This window comes from Nothoprocta perdicaria, unplaced genomic scaffold, assembly GCF_003342845.1.
Source record: "Nothoprocta perdicaria isolate Ctin4 unplaced genomic scaffold, notPer1 scaffold_6, whole genome shotgun sequence".
NCBI lineage: Eukaryota > Metazoa > Chordata > Aves > Tinamiformes > Tinamidae > Nothoprocta > Nothoprocta perdicaria.
Window position 1 is genome coordinate 1,301,981 of NW_020455865.1, and position 22,862 is coordinate 1,324,842.

At 41.5% G+C, this 22,862-nt stretch overlaps 2 protein-coding genes across 5 annotated transcripts in view; one reads left to right on the forward strand and one right to left on the reverse strand.

Moving 5' to 3' along the window:
* The window catches only part of CRB2 (crumbs 2, cell polarity complex component), a 58,927-nt gene extending 57,096 nt beyond the window's left edge, over window positions 1-1,831 (reverse strand). Inside the window, exon 1 of the mRNA XM_026049411.1 lies at window positions 1,638-1,831. The gene's annotated coding sequence lies outside the window, so the exon portion shown is untranslated. The remainder of the gene's footprint in view (window positions 1-1,637) is intronic.
* A 255-nt stretch (window positions 1,832-2,086) lies between these two features.
* STRBP (spermatid perinuclear RNA binding protein) overlaps window positions 2,087-22,862 on the forward strand; it is a 43,674-nt gene continuing 22,898 nt past the window's right edge. The window contains exons 1-3 of one of the 4 annotated variants that reach the window (XM_026049270.1): window positions 2,843-2,935; window positions 6,037-6,121; window positions 20,605-20,781. In XM_026049270.1, coding sequence (XP_025905055.1) covers window positions 20,779-20,781 — 3 coding nt within the window. In that variant the 5' untranslated portion in view covers window positions 2,843-2,935; window positions 6,037-6,121; window positions 20,605-20,778. Of the gene's footprint in view, window positions 2,111-2,842; window positions 2,936-6,036; window positions 6,122-7,394; window positions 7,413-20,604; window positions 20,782-22,862 lie in introns of those variants that run through there. The other 3 variants (XM_026049267.1, XM_026049268.1, XM_026049269.1) reach the window with 3 other exon arrangements.

A 22,862-nucleotide genomic window follows, 5' to 3' on the forward strand; every position in this document is an offset into this window, starting at 1 on the left:
TGTTTTTGCCCTTGGCAAATTACTAGCCCCAGGGAAAACTCAAAAGAAGCAGGATTTCATAAAACACACAGCCCAGACCTCTGCTGAAAATATCTTTCTTCTGCCTCTGTAAAAGCTTCACTCTCCGAGATGCTGTCTCCTGCAGATTTTTCTTTTCTCCTTGCTGCATTTCCAGCCCCCTTGCGGAGTCATCTCTTCCCATTCCTCCAGCATCTTTCCTCTGGCCTACTTTTACATTTTATCTTTATTTGAGATAAACTAAAACATCCTCTCTTCACAAGGGCTTAGACCAGTCCTTGCTTTTCCTGCAAGCATTTTCTYGTCCCTTCTCTAGAAAAGGCCTGATTTTTAAGGGAACACAGGTGATTCAGGTAAGCTCTTGATTGTTTTGGAAAATCTTAATTCTACATTTGGCAGGAAAGAAGAAATGAGATTCCTTAGATTTGTTTCTCCTTTTAACCCATTTTGTGACGTCCCTCCTTAAACACCATGTTTGTTACAGAAGCAGAGCTGTATGTGACCACGTAGAACAACGTGCGCGTTTTAGGCGCAGCCTCGTGAGAAGCAGGCAAACYGCAAGCCCTGTTTCAACAAGCTGGAGCTCTTGTTGCACAGTCAGTCACACACAGGTGCTTTTGGTTCCACTCTGAATGCTGCAAATTGCTCTTTTGGAGGAAAGCTACTGCATCAGTTCAGCGCTCAGCTCTCTGGATCCGAGGGCCTTTGGGCCCCCTTGAGCACAACATAATGCTCACTGATTATCTTGGCATGGAGCAACTGTCTCTGGTCTTTATACAAAACTGTTTTTGAAAGTGGGAAAAGATGTAAGAGATTGCCATGGGCTCATACACTGAAAGCTGAGTTTAAAAAGGCCCTTAAACTAAATATTGGACAGAAATTCTGAACTCCTCTGACAACAAGCTCTGGAAACCTTCATCACTTACACTGACCYGCGCATGCCAAGTCTTAAAGGATAAATTTAAAAAAATATTTTTTCAACAAATTAACGGTCAAATATCCTCAAACTCAGATTTAAGGATCCTGAGGCACTGGATGCTGAGACAAAATCATAAAAGTTTTCGTAAGAGATATGCAAATTATATATARAGGAAAGCAACAGAAGCCCCAGAATGAACCCTCCCAGCTCATACTTAAAGGTTTTGGCAAGTTAACCCTTCTCCAGAGTTTTGAGCACGTTACTCTGCGCTCTCTCCAGCCTAAGAGCAGTGCCCGTGGCAGACAGGGCCCGCTGCAATCCAGGGATGAGGGARAATTACCACAAGGGAGTGGGAAGTTAACGCCAACACGAGGCTCCGGTCGATTTTTGCCTCTATCTGTGCGGGGGGGGAGAGGAAGAAAAATGGAGCCAGCTGCTYCCCGCGCTGCTGACGAAGCCCAAACCGCCGCGCGGCCCTGCASGCCCTCGAAGTCACCTCGTCGCAGGCAACCGCCGAGGAAGCGGTGCGGCAGGAGCCGCGCCTCGCGGGCGAAGCGGCGCTGCCAGGTGCGCGGCGCCGCTGCGCGCCCCGCCGCCTCACGCACCTGCCGCCGCGCGCCCGCCGCCCACGGCGTTTGCGCGGGGACGCGCTCCCAGGTGCGGCGGGCAGCGCTACGCAGAATTCGCAAGGAGGACTAACCTCGCGGACGGGTTTACGTAAGTGACGTCCGTAGGTGCGGCCTCGGCCTCCTACCCGCGCAGGGCGCGACGCTCCCTGCGCCGCAGGAAACGCTCTCCCGCGGGGAGACCGCGCAGTTTACGCCAGGCGCGGTGACCTGCCCAGTCCCAGGTAGGAAACGCGACGGGCAGAGCCGAGCGGCCTTACGCTGATTCCGTAAGGCGGCGTCGGCCGCGAGCAGGGAGGAAACGACCGGCTCCGCAATTGGCGCAGCCTCCCGGCATCCCCCCTTCCCCTTACGCATTTGGCGTAAGGCTCCGTCTCAGGTGCAGGGAAGGGGCGGGCTCACGTTGCCCGGCAGCCGCAGCCTATGGGCGCGCCGGGCGCCGTCACGTGCCGCAGCCCCGCTCGCCGCTGCGGAGCTGGAGGAGCTGCCGGGGCCGCGGGGCCGCGCCGGGGCCGGGGGGGCTGCGCCGGGGCCGCCGGCCAGCGGGGTAAGCGGCGGCGGGAGCGGGAGGGCTCCCCGCGCGCCCCCGCGGGGCCGGGGCGGCCGGGGAGGGAGGCAGCGGCCGCCGCTCCTCCCACTGCACCGGGCACTGCGGGAAGGAGCAAGGGCAGGACGCGCCGCGGGGGGGGGCGCGGGGGGCTGCCGTTGGGGACGGCCGTTAGAGCCGTTAGGCTGCGGGAGGGGGCGAGCGGAGAGAAAGGAGGGGGGAACCGCTCCCTGCAGCGGCCGTTGCGGGGAGCGGCCCCCCCCCCCTCCTCTCCGTCCCCCCGCGGCCGCCCGCGCGCGGAGCCGCTACCTGTGAGCGGCGCAGGTGGCCGCGCGCGGCGGGGCGGCCGCGCCCGCCGCATCCCAGCCGGCTGCGGGCTCCCACCCGCCGTCCCGCACCGCGACGGCCGCGGGTCGGCCCCGCCGCGCTGCCCGGAGGCCCCGGCGCCTCCCAGGCCACCCCCGAAAACAACTTCAGCCTTTGGGTATCTTTTCTTCTTACCGGAGTATTTGCATCGTTCCGGGTTCTGGCGGTCGCTGACCTGCTGCTTTCTGTGGCCGCGGGATCCTCAAAGAGGCGGTTGAGGAGGCAGGAGGACTCGGAAGGGCAAAACTTGAGTTTTGGGTAAAAATAGAAATGTGCATTATGTAGCTAAATGTCTTATTATTTATTTACATGGCCCTGAAAATGGTGCCGCGCAATTTACAGAAAGTAAGAAGAAAATGTCCTGCTCCAAGGAGTCTGCGTTCCGATAATTTGGGCACAGAAAACAGCATATGAAAAATCTGTAAAATGGTGGAGTCCTGGACATGTCTGAATTTTTTGGTAACTATAATGCTATAGTTTATTAACGCAACCTATAAGGTGGAAGTTGCCTATTTTGAAGAAGACTATAGTTTTTACATGCGTTTAATGTAAAAAAAAGACTCAAGTAGATATTGTTTCCAGAAAAATAAGCTGTTTCAAATCYGTAGTCCCAAAAAAAGATTTGCAGAACTTTAAATTAATTTAAAATGGCGGTGCTTACACAATTCTGTATTGTAGTGCATTTTTACAATTGGGCCTTGCAGGATGAAGACAAAATCAAACTCATTTCCTTCRTTCATGCAGAATAATTTGGCATTACAGCAAAGAAAGGAGGAAGAAGGACTGCTTGCAAATTTGGGGGTTACTTTGTTTATATTTTTTTAAGATGTGATAATCATTTAAGAGAGACCCAAAGGAAGCAATTGTGGAGGCAGCAGGCCTGATGTTTGCCAAGAGGAAGGAAGGAAGATGAAAAGTGCTGCCTATACCTGAGGAGGGAAAAATGCCTTAAAAACATGAAATATAAAAGCTTTTGGGAAAGGGAAGGGAAGGAGGGCCCGTCAATGTCTCTATTTTGATTATATTGCTCTGTTCCTTTGTTTTCTCTGCAAGGTGGTTGCTCCTAGTCTCTAAAAATCAAGAGTCTTTTTTAAGCATTTAAAACCTCTGGGTCCTAGATGGCTAAAGGATGGTTGCAGTTATTTCTTGCCAGTGTGAAAAGGAAAAGAAAAGCCATGTCAGCAGCTCGGTGCTGGCTCTAGATTCCACGGATTTCTTGGTCATTTCTGAAAGTTGGATTTGTCTGTGAAAGTTTTTGGCAAGTGTCATTTGTTTCTGTCCAAAACTTTCCAATGCTTTTCACGTGCTCCGTGCTGCAGTTGAATGAAAGGAGAGATAGGAAAAAGAATAGGAAAAGATTACTAATAGTAAGGTTTTAATATCTTCAGTGTTCTGTTTCTAATAATCATGTCATTGATCGTGTAAGCCTAGTGCTATTTTGGCATTGCTGGCAGAATCTTTGGTCCCTGCAGATTTTCTCAGCCCTGTTTTTCTGAAGGGATTATATTTGCATAGGCTATTCATTCCCACTAATGGTTATTATTGAACCATTGACAATATTGTAATCTCTTCACAAAATAGATGCTGATGAAACTGGCCCTTGCTGCAAGGAGGCTAAGCATGAGATAGAAACACGGGCTTAATCCATGGGAGGAACGGGAGGAAAAGTCTATCTCACAGCACTGGGCAGGTCTGGGGAGCCCCAGGTGTGAAGGGGCGGCCTAATCCAGCTGCATRGATTTGGTTGGAAGAAGGAATTCCAGACAGTTGGCCTTGTAACAAAGGTATAGGAGCAAAGGGGAAGAAAGTGTATGCCAATAAAAAGATGCAAAGAAGACAGCAGCACAGATAGGCAGATGGTTAAAGCAAAGAGTCTTGACCTAGCTAAGCAAAGGATAGAGGGCCATGCGGGAGAGAAGTGGATGAAAGCAAAAGGCAAAACCTTCCCAAACAACAGAGACATGTTTAAACTTTGAATAGGTGGATTTGGGGAAGCCTTGCTCCTGACTAAGGCTGAATCTTGTTTCTGTGAATTTTCATTCAGTAATGTGATGCTTAAGGTTACAAGGCTCTTTTGTTTTGAATGCCCTCAGTTTACGTTCCTCCAAGGTCTGTGGTGGGATGGGACTGTTTTTTTGTTGTTTTTTTTTCTTGTACTTTCTCTCGCCTGAAAAGTGAATCCTGTTTGGAAATGGGGAAAGGGAGGGGTGAACTAATCCAAGCTGGTTCATGTTGTGAAAAAGCCTTACTGTAGAATCATAAAGGCTCCACTTTTTCCACAGAATGGAAGTTCAGCTGGAAGCAGCTGAACTTTGAAACTTGGCATGTAAATAGAGCTCTTTGAAGAGCACGTCCATGGCAGGAAAAAGGGGAGAAGGAAATAGCCCTGGCTGGTTAACAAGCTTATGAGCATGTAGAAAGTTACTGTGAGCGTGCTCACTGACGTATCTGTGAAAACATTCAGCAGAGGTTTGCAGTCCTGTCCTTGGCCGTGGGGATGTGCACACCTCAAAGTGGCCGCAGTGTCTGAGCRCAGATAGGAGGCTGCTGTTTGAGCATCTCTGCCTGGGATGGGCCGGGAGCAGCCTCGGCAAGTGACCCAGAGGTGTTCCGCAACGTGCGGGGCAGGCTGGATCGCTGCGGCGCTGTCTGCATCGTTCCTCGGGTAACCGGCGCTGAGGCGAGCTGGGCTTTGGGATGAGTGTGGCCATGCCAACAAAACGCTGCAGCGGGAGGTTTTCATCTCTGTAACTTCCTTTGCCTTGAGGTAGGCGAGGGAGGGCTTTTTTGTTGTAACCTGCACAAGARGAGCCCTTGACTGATAGTGTCCTGGACTTGCTATGAACTGAGCAATATTAGCAAGTAATTCGGACTGTGCATGAAGCAATTATGAAATTAAAGGGAAAAAAAGCAATGTGAAAACTGTGGTTACAGAATTAAAATAGAAGTGAAATTCAAARAATTTTTAAAATTCTTCTAGAAATCATAGTTTACATTTCAGTATGTTTATTGTACTTATAGTGTGCTTTTAACAAAGACAAAATTTGTATTTCATAGTTAAGGAAACAAGCAAAAGGTGTCCTCAAATGTTTACTTATTTGTTAAAAGCATCAATTAACACTAACTACAAGATGAGAGACTTTTTATTTTCTGTTGTACCGTCTTGGTACTTCTGTAGTTTTTCTTTCTTATGTGCAAGTCTTTCACTGAATAACGATAACAGAAAACAGATAAAATGTCATATACCGTGTAAACTTGCAGGGAGCGTCTCCTTTAACTTTCTTGAAAAACTTCCAATTAATGTCCTCTTAAGAAAAAAGCATGCATAGGAATATTTTGAATTATATGGTCTAGTTAACATAAGCTTTTTGCATTTGGATTTTTGGACTGTATTTTATAGCTAAATTACCTTGTGCTTTTGTTTGTCTTATTCCAAACATCATGGAAGGAAAGAGAACTGAGAGAATTCTTAGGCCCCACTTCATCTTGGTCTGTTGCCTTGTATTCATACTTCTGCTTTGCAATGCGTATACTGACCTTTCTTTTAATTTCCTATGCAGTACAGGAATGTAGACAAGGTGCTSGTTATAGGAGAAACCTAAGAAAAAATTCCGAGTATGTCATTTGTTCTGCTGTTACTGAGAGGTATGTAAAGCATGGTACTGGGCTGCTCTTTCCCTCATTCTCTGCTAGCTAAAGCCGCGAATTCTGAGACTAATCTTGTATGTGGATTTTCCATGCAGCTGAGTGGGGCTGCTGTTACTGGACCATCTGCACGGTTGCTGATTGGTTTCTCAAGTAATAAAGGTCATGGATTATTAAAACCCATGGCCTCATTGTTTTATTTCATTGATTATTCTGCAGCTATGCAAAATATAATTTCTCTTTTGTAGTAAAGTGATTTTGTAACTTGCAGAGAAATTAAAGCTGTGAATGGATGTTGAAGAGGATTAGTCTTATGAAATCAAGTTGCTAACTCATTTTGTGAGATCTCTTGGATTATGGAAACTTAAGTGATCTTGCTGAATGGGTTGATTTAAAGCAGTTCTTTCATGTTGTGGTTTGGCATATTATTTAAGAGCCTCAAGATGCTACTTGTGATTGACATAACAAAATGTAAATTACATGCTGTTTTACTAGGCTCTAATTTATCTGTCGTAAGGTTTGTGTACCAGTAATACACAGCTCTTACAGCAGTGTTTCTCTTCCAAGTAATATCTACATAGGGAAATAAAATTACACTTAATTGTATGCTTAAAAAATAAAATGGAATTGGGGCATGTCTGGTTATCACAATAAATTTTGCTGCTTCACATTCTTCTTGTGCATCCACTTTGCTGCTGTTTATCTACTATTGAAAAATTAAATGTTTGAACATGCAATTGGGAAGAACAGTCTCTTGGTAGTGGGCAACTTGTTGGTGGACAAATGGAAGGTGAGCCAGCAATGCACCGTCGTGGTGAAAAAGGCCAGTGGAACGGCGGGCTGCGCCGGGCACAGTGCGCGGGCCGGCCAGCGGCACAAAGCCCTGGGCAAGCGGCAGGACGTAAGGCTACTTGGGGGTTGGTCCAGGTGATGTCCAGAGGTCTGGATTCTGACTCGAATGAAGCTTGGACTCACCGTGGTTGCGTCACAGACTTCTGACTTGGCTAGGTTGGCAGTGAGATCTCGGATATAATCGCAGAGCTCTGCTGGAGTTGTTTTATAAACATGTGTGATGCTGATCCTTAGAAAACTTGGATTTCTACTCCTCATCTACATCCGAGTCTAATCTCTCCCTTTACTCTCTTAGGTCATTAGCTCTGCAGAATGTGAGGATAAAACATAGATGCCAAAGAATTGAATTTTTCTTCCCTTCTTTTCCACCTCGAAGAACATATTTTTCGAATCATGGATTCTTAGAATGATTGTTGTCTTTTCAGAGAGCTAAAACTGAGTAAGCAAATCAGCACCTTCGTGCTTCATGATCTCTTGGCTTGATGCCTACCTGATTAGGTCTAATGATTCAACAGAAAATGATGATTATGGGCAGCACTTGGCCTCTTTGGGGGTTTAGCTGATTTACCTAATTTTACTGATTTACCATGATTTTATTTTTCTGTCTTAAGTTTCTCTATAAAGGCCTGAAAAATTTCYGTGTCACTAAAAATATTAGTTTAAAACCAGTAATATATTGCTGTATATTGCTAAGTTCAGTACGATGACAAGTACTCTAGAAAATCCAGGAAGCAAAGCAAATACCAGCAGGGAGACAGTGCTGATAACTTCATTGGTTTTGGTGGGTGAGGGTGAAATTGATGGCTGCCAAAAATATGAGCTCAACGAAGTAGCTCGATCTGCTCTGAGCCCACATCTGTACACACCTCCTCCATCACTCCAGATGGCCAGGAGGCTGAAGAGTGAACACAGTTGTCTAAATTCAAGTAAGAGGAAGGAATCATGACTCCCACCTTGAGGCAAGTAACCTCCTGTAATTGGGATATATTTATCAAAGATTTTGGTTTAATTCTCAGCCTAGGCAAATTATATAAAACCTGACACATTCGTATGTGCCAGTTAAATACTCTTTTTAATACATATATTGCTTTGTTTTGAAAGGTGGGTGGTGGCAACCAGGACTCTTCATTCTGTTCAAAACTACTCTGCCAAGGAACAAATTGGATTTAGAGCTTTTCTTTGCATGTTTATTCCGTAACTGCATATCAATAGAATACTCTTCCATTTTTGATTTCGCAGACTTTATTTTAAAAAAGAGTAACTGTCACTATCTAAATAGTAACAATGCTATTTGAATCAATAATGTCAAAAGGCACACAATATATTTTTTTCTTTAGGTTTCTTTTCTGCTACTATTAGCACGTGAAAAAGACTGTCGTGTTTGTAGGTGCATTATTTCCCTACAGTTGTCTTGCATCTTTTGGAGGAATATAATCATTTTTTTTCTGTTTCACTATAAGATAGAGGATGTGTGTTAGAGCAGATAGCTGGGAGTCAACATTAGATAAGCAGTTATGTCTTGACCAAAAATCTGGGATTTTTTGGGATGTGACATCRTATAATACAAAACAGGAACAGTTTGCCACATGCATTTTTGGTATATCTCTGATTAACATTGATTGCAGACTGTGATTTACCTGTGCTTTAGACTGCATTTCTGGATGTCTTGATTATGCAGCCTTTCTGAATGATTTTGAAGTTCAGCTATATATAGTGCTGTTCCCCTCTTTCACCAGAAGGATCTGAGGCTTCCTGCCCCTTTCAGAAATTAATGAGCAAATTGTGTTGTTTAACTTCTTGCTGTGGGTCAGGAGCCTGAGCTTCGTGCCAAGTTTCAGCATAAAACAAAGACTGCAGAGCCAAGGGAAAAACTTTTTAAAAGACTATTCGTAATCAGCCACTGATAAAGCTACAACTGTTGAGCTACTGTGAMTTACTAAAGCAAATCCTTAAGAGGGAAATGAGATATGGCCAKCCTTAGACAGTAGGCAGTAAATTACAGTTCTTAGTTGAAAAGTATATCAAATGCATAAATGTGATATTCTATTCTCCTTTATATGGTTTCCACTTTAGCATTAGAAGAGCTTTCTGTTTCAAATGCATCTGCTTTTTCTGTAGCTGGAGAGTGGCATGCTTCCGCTTGGCTTCCCGCTGAGAAGCTTCCACTTGTGCTCTCAGCGATGCAGTGTGAGGACAGTGTCGGTGTCTAACAGCATTCCAYGCTCAGGAGCCGCAGCAGCAGCACACAGAGGTGCAGCTGGCCTTTCTCTAAAGGCTCATGTCAGTCATGCTGTGACAGCACGTCCACAGAACATCTTGTGATGGCTCCACGGAGTTCCATGACACTTTGGAGCAAAACAAGCACACTGCTTGTATCAAGTATCAAGGATGAGGAGGTTTCCAAACAGTGCATARAGAAACAGGCAGATACAGAGTTAAGGTAAACTGATCGGGATCAGCAGGTTACCTATAGATAGATAAAGTCCAGGTGAATGTGTCAAAAGTTCCTTCAGTACTCTTCTGTTGATTTTTTTTGTAGTCGGTGCAGTGTTTTAACATCCTTATAGTAATGCTTCGCCGTTGCTGTAGAAGCTGTTGGAATAGAAGTCTTCCTTACAGTTCTCCTTCCTAAGAATTGCTTGAGGAGAGCTCATCTGGGCACAGGATATAAATTGCARTGTGAAAGAAAATAATAAATGTTCCACTGAAATCTTTATTTTCATATAAACCCCTCAGCTAGTTTCTTCCTGCTCCCCTCCCCGGCCCCCCATTCATAAATGTTTGATCTGTGTGTGGTGTTCACAATGAAGGAGTTTTCTCTTGCCAGAAGAATAGAGTTGCTTTTTGTTTGCGCTGGGCACTACTGAATCTCAACAGCTCACTGGTTTTACTGCCAGTTTAAGCAGGTGCAACTTGTTTCAAAAAGTGCCCTTTACCCCCATCACACACAGTAGCAACTCGCATGCACAASGCATAGAAGATTCTTTTTTTGTTGTTTTGGCTGAGGAGTACTGGGATTTGCTGTTYTTTCCCTGTCTTTCCTTCTTTGCTGTTTCCATGTCTGCTCCTCCTGTGTTAATGTTTAGAATATCTCCTCGACAGTTTTTTGTGTTTGTGCTACATTTGTTTTGGGATATGGGATAGTAATTGGATAGCATGGGTGCATGAAAAATAGTAGATTTTCTTTAGAGTTCAGAAACTTGGAACAGATCAGAAAACTGGCAACCTTTGTACTGTAAAAGGACTCTATAGTGTTCACCTACAGAAGTGGGTAGACAGAACATCACTGATGTTGGAGTGACAGAAAGAAAGTGCCTATAGCTACTGCTATTGAGAAAGCAAATCTCTTCCGTTCGTCATGAGGTGGTGAAAGCCTCCTGTTCTCATTCTTGTACAGAAAGAATATATTTGGGGTGGGAGGGAAGAGACAAAGGTCTTTTCTTAGTGCAGCCATGTAAAACCAGCATCTACCTCAGGGATTAAGGGTGTAATGTTTTTGAAGTATTGCAAAATTCTTGGATGCGAGTAGCTTTGTTTAGATGATGGTTTTTTGCTCTCTATAAAAACACTCTGAAGTTYGATGCTGTAATCAAACTAGACGTTACGACGTAGTATGTTCTAGCAGCTGCTATTAAGTCCAACCAGAGAGCTGTGATGTGCCAGAGGTTAGCGATGGAGCCTAGAGCAGTACTGTCTGTTTACCGGCAGATGGAGGAGTTGATTTCCTTGGTTTGTAATCTCTGAGTGAAACCATTCAACTTAATGTTCATGGTACTGCAAGAAACCTTTTGAGTGGTGCAGAGGCAGTGCTTCTGTGCCAGTTGCTTCTGTATAACAGACTAGTGACACTTGCATGCTTTGTTAAATATCKCGATGCAATATTTGAGTGACATCAGAGAGTCTAGAAATGTCATATATTCTGCTCATAGTGAAGTGGAAGTACCTACCACAACCGCTTCGAAAAYGAGTCGGCCCGGGAGTTAATGTAGTTACATAAATAGTCTTATTAAGAAAAATATGCTGATCCTGCAATGGAGATAATTTTGATTCCTGTACTAGCTTTTAATTTTCATTATAATATTCCAAAAAGATAAATCACTGTACTTTTGTTCTCAGCATAGAGATAAGAGAAATGTCTCTGCCATTTGTCTGAAATCATGTGTTGAAAGACATGACTTTTTGTCTAACAGTTTTGCAGAGTAATAGGACACAATATGATTTGGATTACAGAACACTCATGCTGGGTCAGTTTGCAACATGCCAAGTTATAATTTGCTGTTTCTAAAAAATTTAAAAGCAAACATTTGAATGCCTGCAGAAATCATCATTCTAAATTTAACTAGCAGATTTTTGTCTCAGTAAAACATGGAACTGTCTGTTAGTATTTGTCCTTTGAATTCTAGGAACTATTTTTTCTTCTGTTAAGATTCTATTCTGGTGGTTCTGGCATCCCCTTCCTTGTCCAGTAGCTTATGAGCTGAAAATGCTTCAGAGAAAAACTCTAAATGAAAAAATGTTAGCTAAGTTTAATAATTTCCTTTATATTTCTCTTCAAGAAAAGCCTTTTGGAAAAAACAACTCATTATTTGCTGCTTTTGAGGAATTAATTAAAGTTGTCTATCTTTTAAAAATGGTTCTAGAGGGCTTCTGAATGCTCTTTTGCATTTRCGTGTAGAATTTCCAAAGATAGTGATTTTTGTTTCCACAATGAAAGTGACATCCAAAGTGCACAGAACAGCTCATAGAACAGCAGAAGTAGGTGACACTTCAATACACAAACATTATGTACTTTAAGTATCCAGAGGTTCTGCTTCTCATTAACAAAAAAGTTACTAATCCTTTTGGAGTTGAATCTTATTGCAACTGTGGAAGAAGCTAGATTAAAAGCATTAGAACTTGACCTACTTTCAGTTATTGATGCWTTGCCTTTGAATGCTGTTTTTGAAAGATCTTGAAAGATCCTGAAAGGTTCTTGCAGATGTGCTAAAGCAGGGAGACTGGGAGCCGTGCAGAAGCTACCGCGAGTAGACAGGATTCTGCTCCTCTGGGCCCATGGGATGGTATGGGCTGTATCTGCAGAACTGTAACAGCGAGTACTTCAAAAAGAGGAGGCTTCTGTTTCTGAAGAATCCTAGGCTCATAGTTGCAGTGTTTCCCTTTCAGACACTTGTGTGGCATTATCTGTTGAGATACTGAGCTTCAGACTTATAATCTGAGAGACAATAGACTGAGACAAGGCAGAATAATAGAGAAACACTGAAAATAACTGGGTTGGATATGAATGAGAGATGGCAAGAAAAAGAGAGGAGGAAAGGAGCTGAATCAAGAAGCTAAAAATGAAGGACACGAATGTGAAGGAGAATACAGGGGAAGAATAAAAGGCAATCCTGATTTTTAGTGAAGAGCTTTACTATTCCTGCATTACCTGAGTGAATGCAAACAGGCAGAAAAGCCAACTTTTTATGATTACCTTATGTTGTGAAGTCRTCTCCTTGGAAAAGGTTGTTCTTGGGGAGCAAAGCATATTTTTACTTTGGAAAGCAGACAGTGGAAAGAATGAGATTTTTGAAAGTAGAAGTACATATCTCTAAAGCTTTCATAAAGTTGCTGGAAAGTAATGGCTTGCTGCTGAGTGGCTGAGAAAATTCTTGATGGCATGGTACTAAAATGCAAATAAGAATTAATGTGATTCTGGATCTCCAGGTTCTCTTTTCGAAGACCCAAGCATGTGTTTTGGTACAGATGTATTCATACAGGCAGACTTGTTTTTCTGTCATCTCTGTCAATGTTTTTTAAAGACATATAGAAACTTTGGTCTCTACTTTCTTCAGGATGCTGACGTGTTTTCTGTGTTTTCAGGCGGTACTCCCTCAGAGGTTTGTTCCCAGAAACAGGATTTTAGCTTTTACTTTTAATTTCAAATTACACAAACAGCTTTTTGCATCTGCCCACAACCATCACCTCCATAGGCAATGCCTTCCATTCTATGGCTTTATTAATGCTTTATCTCCTCTTTTTTAGGTCATTAAGAATAATGAAAATAATTTGAAAATTCACATACCTGTCAATGATCATGTAACCTTAGCCTAAACTGACGTTATCTAGGTTGTGTGTGTTGCAGTATCTGTGTTTAGGTTAGGATAGTAGAAGTCATCTTGATTATGGTTTCTTACTGTTTATTTACATGCCTTTGAGTGACTGTTTCTGTGATTAATGTCTAGACTTAATTCATTGTTATTCTAAAGCTTAGTTTCCTGTTTGCTCAGAGTAAAACGTGTCTGAATAAATTTATTCTGTGCACACAACTTCTAAGAGCCTCAAGCCAGCGTTGTCTGTAGGACAGTGAGCACTCGTCCGGAGGATGCTCGGAAGATGAGGAGGGTTCACTATACCCAACCCAAAGCTTTCCGAATCTTAGAGAAGCTTTGTTAACCTAGAGTCTTTGACAAGATATTCTTTGTCAAAGTATCTGGCTATACAGGAARTAATAAAAATGAAATAATATTGTGTTCAGTAGTCATAATGGAACTAAAACATCTTCATGTCTTGTGGAGGATGGGTACTGGCTAAGAGCATGACAGCTCTTTGCACAATCCTTGCACAATGTAGTGGTCTCTTCTTCCAAACCCCTTAAAATCTTATCTGCCTCTTAAAATAAATAAATAAAAAGTCACTGAGACAGCAAGACTGACATTCAGAAATGCATTTAAGTGAAACGTAAGTGAAGGCTCATGAATGTTTAAACTAACTGAAAGGCAAAGTGCACAGTAGCCAGTGTTTAGCAGTATTAAAAATACCAACTTCTTCAGGAGCATCAAGAGAAACGTTTGCTTAACTTTTTCTATTAAGGGTCCATAGGTCTTCAGTTGCAACAATAGCATTAAAAAATATATATATTGTAATACTTTGAAATTTCAACTTCATTTAAACATCATAAAATGTCAATCCCAAATCTGCACTGGTGTATTATTTGCAGGAAAAAAAAAAAAAAAACCTTTTATTTACAGCACAGAGCTATAGCATGCATGTTACTTTTCTCTTGCATCTTAGTGATAGCTGAGAAATGTATTACCTTACTAGGGAGAACGGGAGACAGCTAGCAGAGCATGTATGTTTTGCTATTGAGTGGTTTTACCATTCTAAGAATTGATATGATTGGTAATATTGAACATTACTAAAATAAAGGTTTTGTAAAAACTCACAGCTCTATGTATTTCCTACAATAAGAAACTGGCGATTAGCATCCTTGGTGCTTGAAGGCTTCTTGGATTTTGGTGGAATTTGGCTTCAGGAAACAGCTCCTAACACCGATTACATTTAGCAAYGAAAAGGGGTTTGTCTGCTAGCCGTGCCAGCTTCAGCTGACCTGCAGCACAAGCTGCTGCTAGCTCAGCGGAGGGATGCAAATGGCAAGTTAATGCAGAACTGCTTAGCATCTTATGCAGTCTTGCTAATTAGAGARGCTGTATTCTAAGCTAACTGTATGCGCAGGTGAGTTTGTAGATATATTGCCCTGGCTGTGCTTCTGCTGTRAAGGAAATGGTAATGCACACAGCTGCAGCAACTAGGACATGGTACTTCAGAGAGAAACACACGTGCACAGTGTCTGTGTGGTTCTTAATGGAATTACCCTTCCAGGAGGAGAATTAGTTCATACGTTGAAAGAATAAGGCCTGTATCTCTTATATGGGAATTCTTTAAATCTTTTCTAATACAGTGGTGGGTGGCAAAAGTAGTTCTTCGGAGAGTGCACTGAGTATTTAGCTCTAATGATGTTCTGTGGCAATGAGGCTACATGCTAATTGGTACCTAGAGAGACTGTAAGCTAAGGATCCTAATTGATTAAGCTTTTCATCTGGGACTTGGGTTGCTTTTTTAGGGGAGGAGTAAAATATGTCAGATATTAGATTCATCTGATATAATCCATTTGTCATTTTTTTCAGTAAGACTGAAAGTTCATCATTTGGAATAAATTGTATCCTCTTTGAGGGAAAAGTGCATGTTTTCATTTACTAAAAGCACAAGAGTATTCTTTTGATTAATTAAAAATAGGTTGAAATAAAATTAGAATATAATCRCTACTGAAATCTGACATCATCTGAAAGGCATTTTTTGGATGATCTGAAGATAAGTGTTATTTTAGACAAAAAAAAGTCTTTCTTGTATGGTAAGTTTGAGGAATTTTGTTTGCATGTTATTTGTTAACGTCTAGTACCATATCACCCGGTAGACTGATGGAAAGCGTAAACCTGTAAAAGCAGCATTTAGCCTTTGTGCCATATAGTAGCATGCCTTTGTCTGGGCAGTCCTGTAGAAAGATTATTATCCTGGGGGGCCGAGGATCTCCTGGTAGGACCTTCCCCATCCTGATGATGTGTCATATGTAGGTAGTTGGTAGACTGCAGTTTAGGTCAACCTGCAGTCTGTGGCATATGAATCATAGCAGCAAAGAAATTGGGACATTGCAGCTATTTGAGGTATCTTGAAGGTTGCTAGGGAAGGAATGTCCTTGTTCTTAATCTCTTCAATATTGTGGCTGCTTCCCACTATGCTTCTGGAGCAAAGAAAGCCTCACAGGTAGGGAAATGGACAGAAATGATATGGAAACGGCAAGTTCCTAGATATTTGAAGGTATATAAAGACTTAAGTGTTGGGATGCAAATACCCACACTTGGCAGTAAGAAGCCCAGCATGGCACTGAGCTGCGCTGCGTGGTTGAGGATATAGAACTGTGATTCTGTTTTGAAGAATGTGATTTCATAGATCCAGCATTTTCCTTAAGACTTCTCTGTCAGGCAAAATGTTATTGTGGATAGTAAGTGTCATTTAATTGTAATAAGATCCTTTTTGCTTATTTAGTTATTTTTTTTCACTGTAAATGCTGTAGCTGTGTTAAGGATTTCAGATCATTTGGATGTTGCTGGTGAATTTTGACTGCTTCACAAAGGTGAAGAGTACAGGTGTGTACTCTTAAGTGCTTCAGGTTTCCTTTGTGGTTTAACCAGAAAAGCAGGAATGACTGTTTTAGGTTGCTGGGAGTTAGAAGTTAGCTTAATATTTCAGATGCATTCAGAATCTAGTGGTGGTTTCTGTCTAGTCACAAGACAAACTATATATCTTTCCATTAATTATTTATGTACTACTTACTATTTTATGTACTATCTAATCTATGATTTTTGAGGATCATAATGAGACAAGACACCTGCCAAGTTGTTGCTGCTGGGTTTTTTTTGTTTGTTTTTTTTGTTGTTGTTGTTTCTGTAGTGCTTAGTTTTACACTGAGTTCTGTTTTGCATGTTTCTCATTGGTTAAACAGGAGGTCCACTAAAATGCTCATTTATCAGCTTGTTATTWAAGTGTCAGCTGCCAGTTTTGAGTTTGATGCTTTCACAGTGAGATATTTCACTGATGTCCAGGAAATGTACACAGGAATGTTATTTTCTGTGGGATATCTTGTAGGTGAGCTGAACTGGGAAACCTATCTGCAAAAGTTGAGAAAAATAATTTTCACTGTGGGGATTTTCCTTATTGGAGTCTTTAAAATATAGTTTCTGGCATCTTAATTGAGGCACATGGTTCTTGCATATAATCAGGGCTGTGTGAAACTCTACTAAGGAGTGTAATGTTTGGCAGTTGCAGCATGCAGTCTTTCATAAGACAAGCTGATTTATTTATGCACTGTGTATGTTAAATGTGCAGATTTAAGAGGTTTTTACATTGAGACTTTTCCCCAGGTTGGTGTAAGGCCTTGTTTTATGTGGGTTGAGGGAAATGAGATTTAGCTACTTACTTTTTTTTTTTTTTTCAAAATATCATGGAAACTGAAAAAGTAGGGGCAATACTGGACTCAATTATTATATATAAAGTATAGGAATTTGGCAGAGGTAGTACCTTTACTCTAGTTATTAGTTATTACTCTGTTATTATGCATTTGGCTGCAAAAATACAAGTTTCTAAAGGCTAAATCCAATGCAACTAGTAAAATATGACTACRAATATACCATCTCCAGGTGAAAAGGAATGCTGAGCGCAATGCGGGAAGCAGCCTGAGGTTTATTAAAGATGAATYGCAGTGTTGCCGTTGCATTCCTGTGCAGAATGCTTATATGATTCTGGTGGCAAGGATTTTGCTCTGTATAGTGGTGAAGAATTAGGGAACCAAAGTTCAGTTCAGCATACAGCAAGGAGTATGCATTTAATACAGTAAACATCTGTACAGGTAGAAGGTCRGTCTTCATTTGTAGCTTTTTCTTCTCCATGCTCCTCACTGAATCCTTGTGAATTATATTTCTTAAACTGTTTCCCTGGATTTGTTGATAGCTTTTCCTTGTGTTAAAAGTATTTTGCTATTTCTCTGTCAGCTATTTTGACACTAATCAACATTGCAGATCTTGTTTTGTTTGGTGTCTGGGTACATCATAAAAAGAGTTGCTGAAAGAGTTCAATTATAATATCAGCATCTCTGCCAAATGTATTGAGTTGTTCTGAAAAGCGACTTGTCTTTTCTGACCCAGATACACATTTTTCCAACTGTGGTAGATGCTGCCAGAAACATGTTTGGCAAAAGGCCAGCAATAAAATTATATTGCAGAAAAACAACATATTTTCAGCAGCATTTTATATGGTGTGACMTAAAATTACCTGTTGCCTGAATGCAAAGCAGTAGTTAAAATAAACTTGCAATTTAAAGTTGTAAGCTTCTTATTTTGACTTGACAATATTTTTAAAAAACAGATATAAAAAAAAATATAAATCCAAAACTTTCTCATCCAGTCTGTATAAACTGCAGTTCTTTTCTGCTGCTATGTCTGGTGCACCTTGGTCTGCTATTTGCTCTTTAATGCTACTAGCAACCTTAGTTGTCCCTCTTGCTCTTCCTGCTCTGTTAACGTAACTTTGGGTAATCTTAGGGTWGTGTATGCTAGAAACTGTAGTTCTCATGGGCAGATTAGATGGGTGGAGGTTGTTTTTAACGTTTCAGCTAATACTGCTGGCATGTGCCTTCCTGATGCAGCRTTCAAAACAATTTTCATGGTCTTTTATTTGGTCTGGCCTGGTGCCTAAACTGCAGTTCATTAAGTGAGGATTTAGAGGGCTAGACACAGTGACCTGTGACCCTGCTTCTCTTGCTGTTGTACCAGCTGTGTGTGTGCAAGGTATGGCTTCCTGCTGGATGGCATTAGGGCCCAGGGGTATCGGGTAGTTTGTGTCTCCGTTCTATAAATCTATATAGCTCCTTTTTTTGGCTGTTACAGTACATAGAGAGTGTTAGTTCTTGTTTCTCCTGCTTTTCACTTTTCTGTTCACAAGGACGCAAAGCTAGCTAAGCATATTCATTACTTCTGGCTATTTAAATATCTGTCTCTTGGGAATACATCTGACAGATGCAGGAATAAACCCTACTACAAAGACCTGATCTGAAATTCTTTTCCTTGTTTGTCTTTTGCCAAAGCATAAACTTCCTCTGTGAAGGATGAGATGTTTAATGGAAACATTGTTAGACTGTCACAGTGTTTTAATAACACATCTAATGTGTCAAGTTCCCAGTAAATTAAAATTACTTTCCAGAATCTCCTCAGCTCCTCTGCGATCTGCTTTGGAGACAGTATTTACAGTTTACATGTGGCACAGAGGTAAAGTGACTTTCTCAACATGACCAATGGACTTGTTAGTGCTGGTAGCTTTTCTTCAAAATTTTGATGTGGGTGCAAGTGGCAGGCCCTGCATAAGACAACCATGCATTTTACTGCTGTGTTTCTTAGCCAGGCAATGGGTTGTTTTTCAGCAAGGACGTAGGGGCAAGTATCCCACTTATAACTCAGTAGCAAAAGAGGCTGCTGGATTTACAGGACTGCTGCTCACTTCACATAATGCATCTTGATGTGTTTGGTGCTGTGTTCTGCTGCCTTAGTCCATATGGCTGCAGCAGATCTGAATTTTAGTTTTTCTTGATTAAATTCTTCGTGTTGTCAAATATACTTTGTCCTCTGTATTGTATTTACATTTTTTGTGACAAACTCCCTTCTGTCTAGTGTGTTTTTTTTTATTTTCTCTCAAAATCTGACCTATATTAGGTTTTCATTCCTATACGTATTTTTGTGATATATTCTTAGTATGGTAGTAATTTGAAAGGAATTATGCCAGCTTGAACTCTCAGGATTTTGTTTTCTTTCTGAGTTAYTTCAGTTAACATTTTTATTATAATGAAAGTCCCTTCACAGTCCCGTTGCATATGACCAGACCTCAGTCATTGACCACAGGGAAAAGTGCAGGTAGAATCGGTCTATTAACTACCTTTGTGCAGCTCTGCTTCTCATGGAAGCTTGCAGCCTCACTTAAAAGCAAGGGCCGTTTGCTGAGCTCAGCAACCCGTTCCGGCATCCTGCTCTGTGCCTGGGATGCAACTGCCAAGTTACAATTATGAGAGAAGATAGCAGACTGAAAATGTGAAATGTAGGAGTCGCAGGAAGAACAAGTATATGGAGAGATCTGGGATACAGTTTGAAGAGACAGCTGATTCAAAATAGATAGATGGTCTGAAAGCATGTGTAGTCTCTCTAGCTTGCCATCCGCTGACTCAAAAGCACCACAGTATTATAAAAATCTCATGTTCAAATCTCTCTGGGATGCAGCATTTTAATTATTCCATCGCACCCCTGAGGTTAAAGTGCCTGCTCAGCTTTCAAGTCACCTCTCCTATCTGTGCTGTTGCTGAACATGCTTTTAATCTCTAACAATGTCAGGATTCTTTGATAGACAATTCACAATGTATTGTTGGGGAAGCAGGACTGACATGTTGGAGGAAAGCAAAACATTTAAGTGTATGTGTTAGTCTGCAGAAATTCACTGACTGGGTTTCCAACTGCTGCAAAATGTCACTGAAAAGCTGATACAGCAGTGTGTGCGTTGAAAGAAAAACATTTCTCAGGAGGAGTTTCAGGCAGAGTTTTCTGCAAGGGCTTGGGTGTTGTGGTGTGCGGTGAGTTTCTTCTTGCTCTCAGGTTACCCCTTCCATCTTTCTGCTCTTCTGTTGCCTCCCTGAGCATTTATTTGCACTTCTTTCTGCTGCACTTTGTTTCCTAGTTTAATGCAAGAAGGCTTCTCTGTATTTTTAAATATCAGCTTATAGTTGTTGCCACGTGAAGTCTTGGTTCTTATTGTGCAGTATTTGACACATTCAGGATGCAGGTTTGCCCTGGGGATTCCAGCTGATAATTAAGTATAGTGTATTTGATTCCTAATGAGCACTGTCAGTTAAAAATAGAGATGACTTCCCCAGCTAGTTGCATGTGAAGCATATTTAATGCTTTGGATTTCTAGTCATTTGGTGTCAGAGGTTCGGGTTGTCAATTGGCTGACAAATCATGCTGAGACAAGTGGTATGAGAAAGTAGTTACGTACATGTGGGCATAGAGAAAGTAGTTACGTACATGTGGGCATACTGAAAAAAAAAAAAGTTGCTTTCTGTAGTGACATCTGGTTTTTGTTCAGGAGTAAGTGGTGCAGTGAGTTCCTCTGCATCTTGAAGCCTGAGGGCTTGATTTGGTGTATTGGCTAAATGTGCTGCATTGAACCTTTTTTTTTTTGTTTGTTTGTTTTTTGTTTTTTGTTTTTTGTTTTTTAAAAAAAAGGTGAATTACAGAAAGTCACTCCCAGAGCATCTTTGGCTGTATGAACTCCTGAGCCGTCAAGGGACTGAGAGGCTTATGAAGAGGTTCTGTCAGGCAAAGCAGTGCCTAGCAAAGACACCAAGGAGGAGAGAAAAGGAGAAAGGGAGGGAGAGAGACCTGAAACACTAACAAACCATGGTAGGTATCTGTCTACTTTCATAGGGAATCATTAAAAAGATTCACTGCTGCCAGGCTTGCATGGGGCACGGTAAAACAATAGTAAAGGGATTTTCTGACCTTGCAGTGAATTAGAGATGGTGCTGCATGCTCTGAGCAAAGCAAGTGAGGTTTGATATACTGTCAGTCTTTTTAAACCAGAGACTTGAGTCTSATGAGTCTGCATTACATGAATTATTAAATATGAATGAAGGGGATGCTTATAAAGTTTTCTAATAAAACTGGCATTAAYACGCTGTAGCAAATAGCATGGGTGACCTTGAACTGTAGATAGCATAACCGAATGCTGATATTCCTCTTCACACACTTCTCACAAAAGTAGATGTTGGTTACTCAGATTTGTGTATGTCTGTGTGAAAAGCTGATTGGATGTGGTTCTGTGCACCCTTTGTTAAACAGAGATAAATGTGCATGTAAACTATATACACCAAGTATATTTGATTAAGGCAGTTTTATCTACCTAGTATTGATCACAAATTGGGAATATTTGAGACCTGAATTTATGTGAAGAGCTACAATGGCACGATACTGAAGATATGTTCACAGAAGGGAAATAAACTTGTCCAATTTCTGAAAATAGCAGTGGAGAGCAGTTTAAACATATAGAATATSCTCTAAATGTTATTGCTATTCTTTAGCAAGGAATCAAGTTAGAAGTCCTTCTTGTCTCTGAGACTGTGTACAAGCCTGTGGAACAGGAAAAATGAAAGCTGCTTATGCTGTTTAACATTCAGGAGGAACAGAGATTTGCTTGATGATTCCAAATTTCAGTAGACTGTCAGCAGTTGTCCACATGTGTCCAGAGAAAAATATTTAGAGATCTTCCTGACAGAGGTGTGTCCTGGAAGAGCAGCTGGTCCAAGTCACTCCTTAGATTAGATAGGTCTCATCTGAACAGGGTAGCAAATCACAAGCTTCGAGCACAAGTCACCTAACCAGTCAGGTTTATCTCGCTCAGCCATATTGCTCAGACGTTTGAGTCTCACTACAAACTGTCTTTTACTAATCCCTTCCAACTCTTTCATTTTCCACAAAATTATCTCAGTCTTTCTTTACCACCAATTTATCTTCATTTTCATTCATGCTTTTTGCAAATCCCTGTACAGTTTGCTGGTATTCTTCTGGTAATATGTATTGCCTCTGACTTCATCTGCAGCAGCACCCAAACCATAAGGAAATGGCTATTTATTTGTCTTATTCTAAAATGGGTTGCCATTGTCTCTAGCATAAACCAAGGAGAGACATCTGCTCTTAACATTTCCAGAATAGACAATATGCACTTATGTCACTCCCATTTTCAAAATGGGAATCTCCTCCCCTTTCTCCTTGTCTGCCCTCCTTTCCACCTGCTTTCCCCAGTCTGTTTTCACCCTAGGATACTTCTGTTCTAAATTTCTCTACCTTGAAATGAGGTTACCTTCTGGAATAAGGGCCCTGGATTTTGTCTTTACAACTGATCCTCTGAGCTATCCAACTGTCAGAAGGTTGAGACAAGTCAACAAAAAATACTGCAATTCCTGATCTCCTTAATTTCTTCAGGTATACCAGGCTAGGGAAGCCCCTGTCCTTTCAGTAATCACTACTTGTATCTCCATGGTATTTAGGTACTTAAGGCAATATCAGGGCCTAGATGTTTTCTCACTGGCTTTGAGAACCTAGAGTAAATAAACAAGCTTGTTAAAGGATGAAGGAAGTCACGAAGGCACAAGAAAGTGGAAGGAGTTATCCACAGTCTAGTGGCAAAGTTTGGAATGAAACTCAGTGTTTTGGTCCCCTTTTTCAGCGCTCTATCCTTACACTTAGCCAGCTACTGCTCCCCTTAAGTATTTTTTAAAAAATAAACAAGGGTAAAGTAATGAAAAAAGAATGGGGAAAAGGAATGGAAAGCAACAAGGCGGTAAAACAAAAGAAAAATTATGACAGGAGGGAAGTAAAGAAGAAGGCAGTGAGGGAGTACTGAAAGACAAGATGCAGAAATGCCTTTCTAGTCTTTGCAAACTGGTCACTATCCAGAATGCTATTTTGTATTTGCTGTAACTATA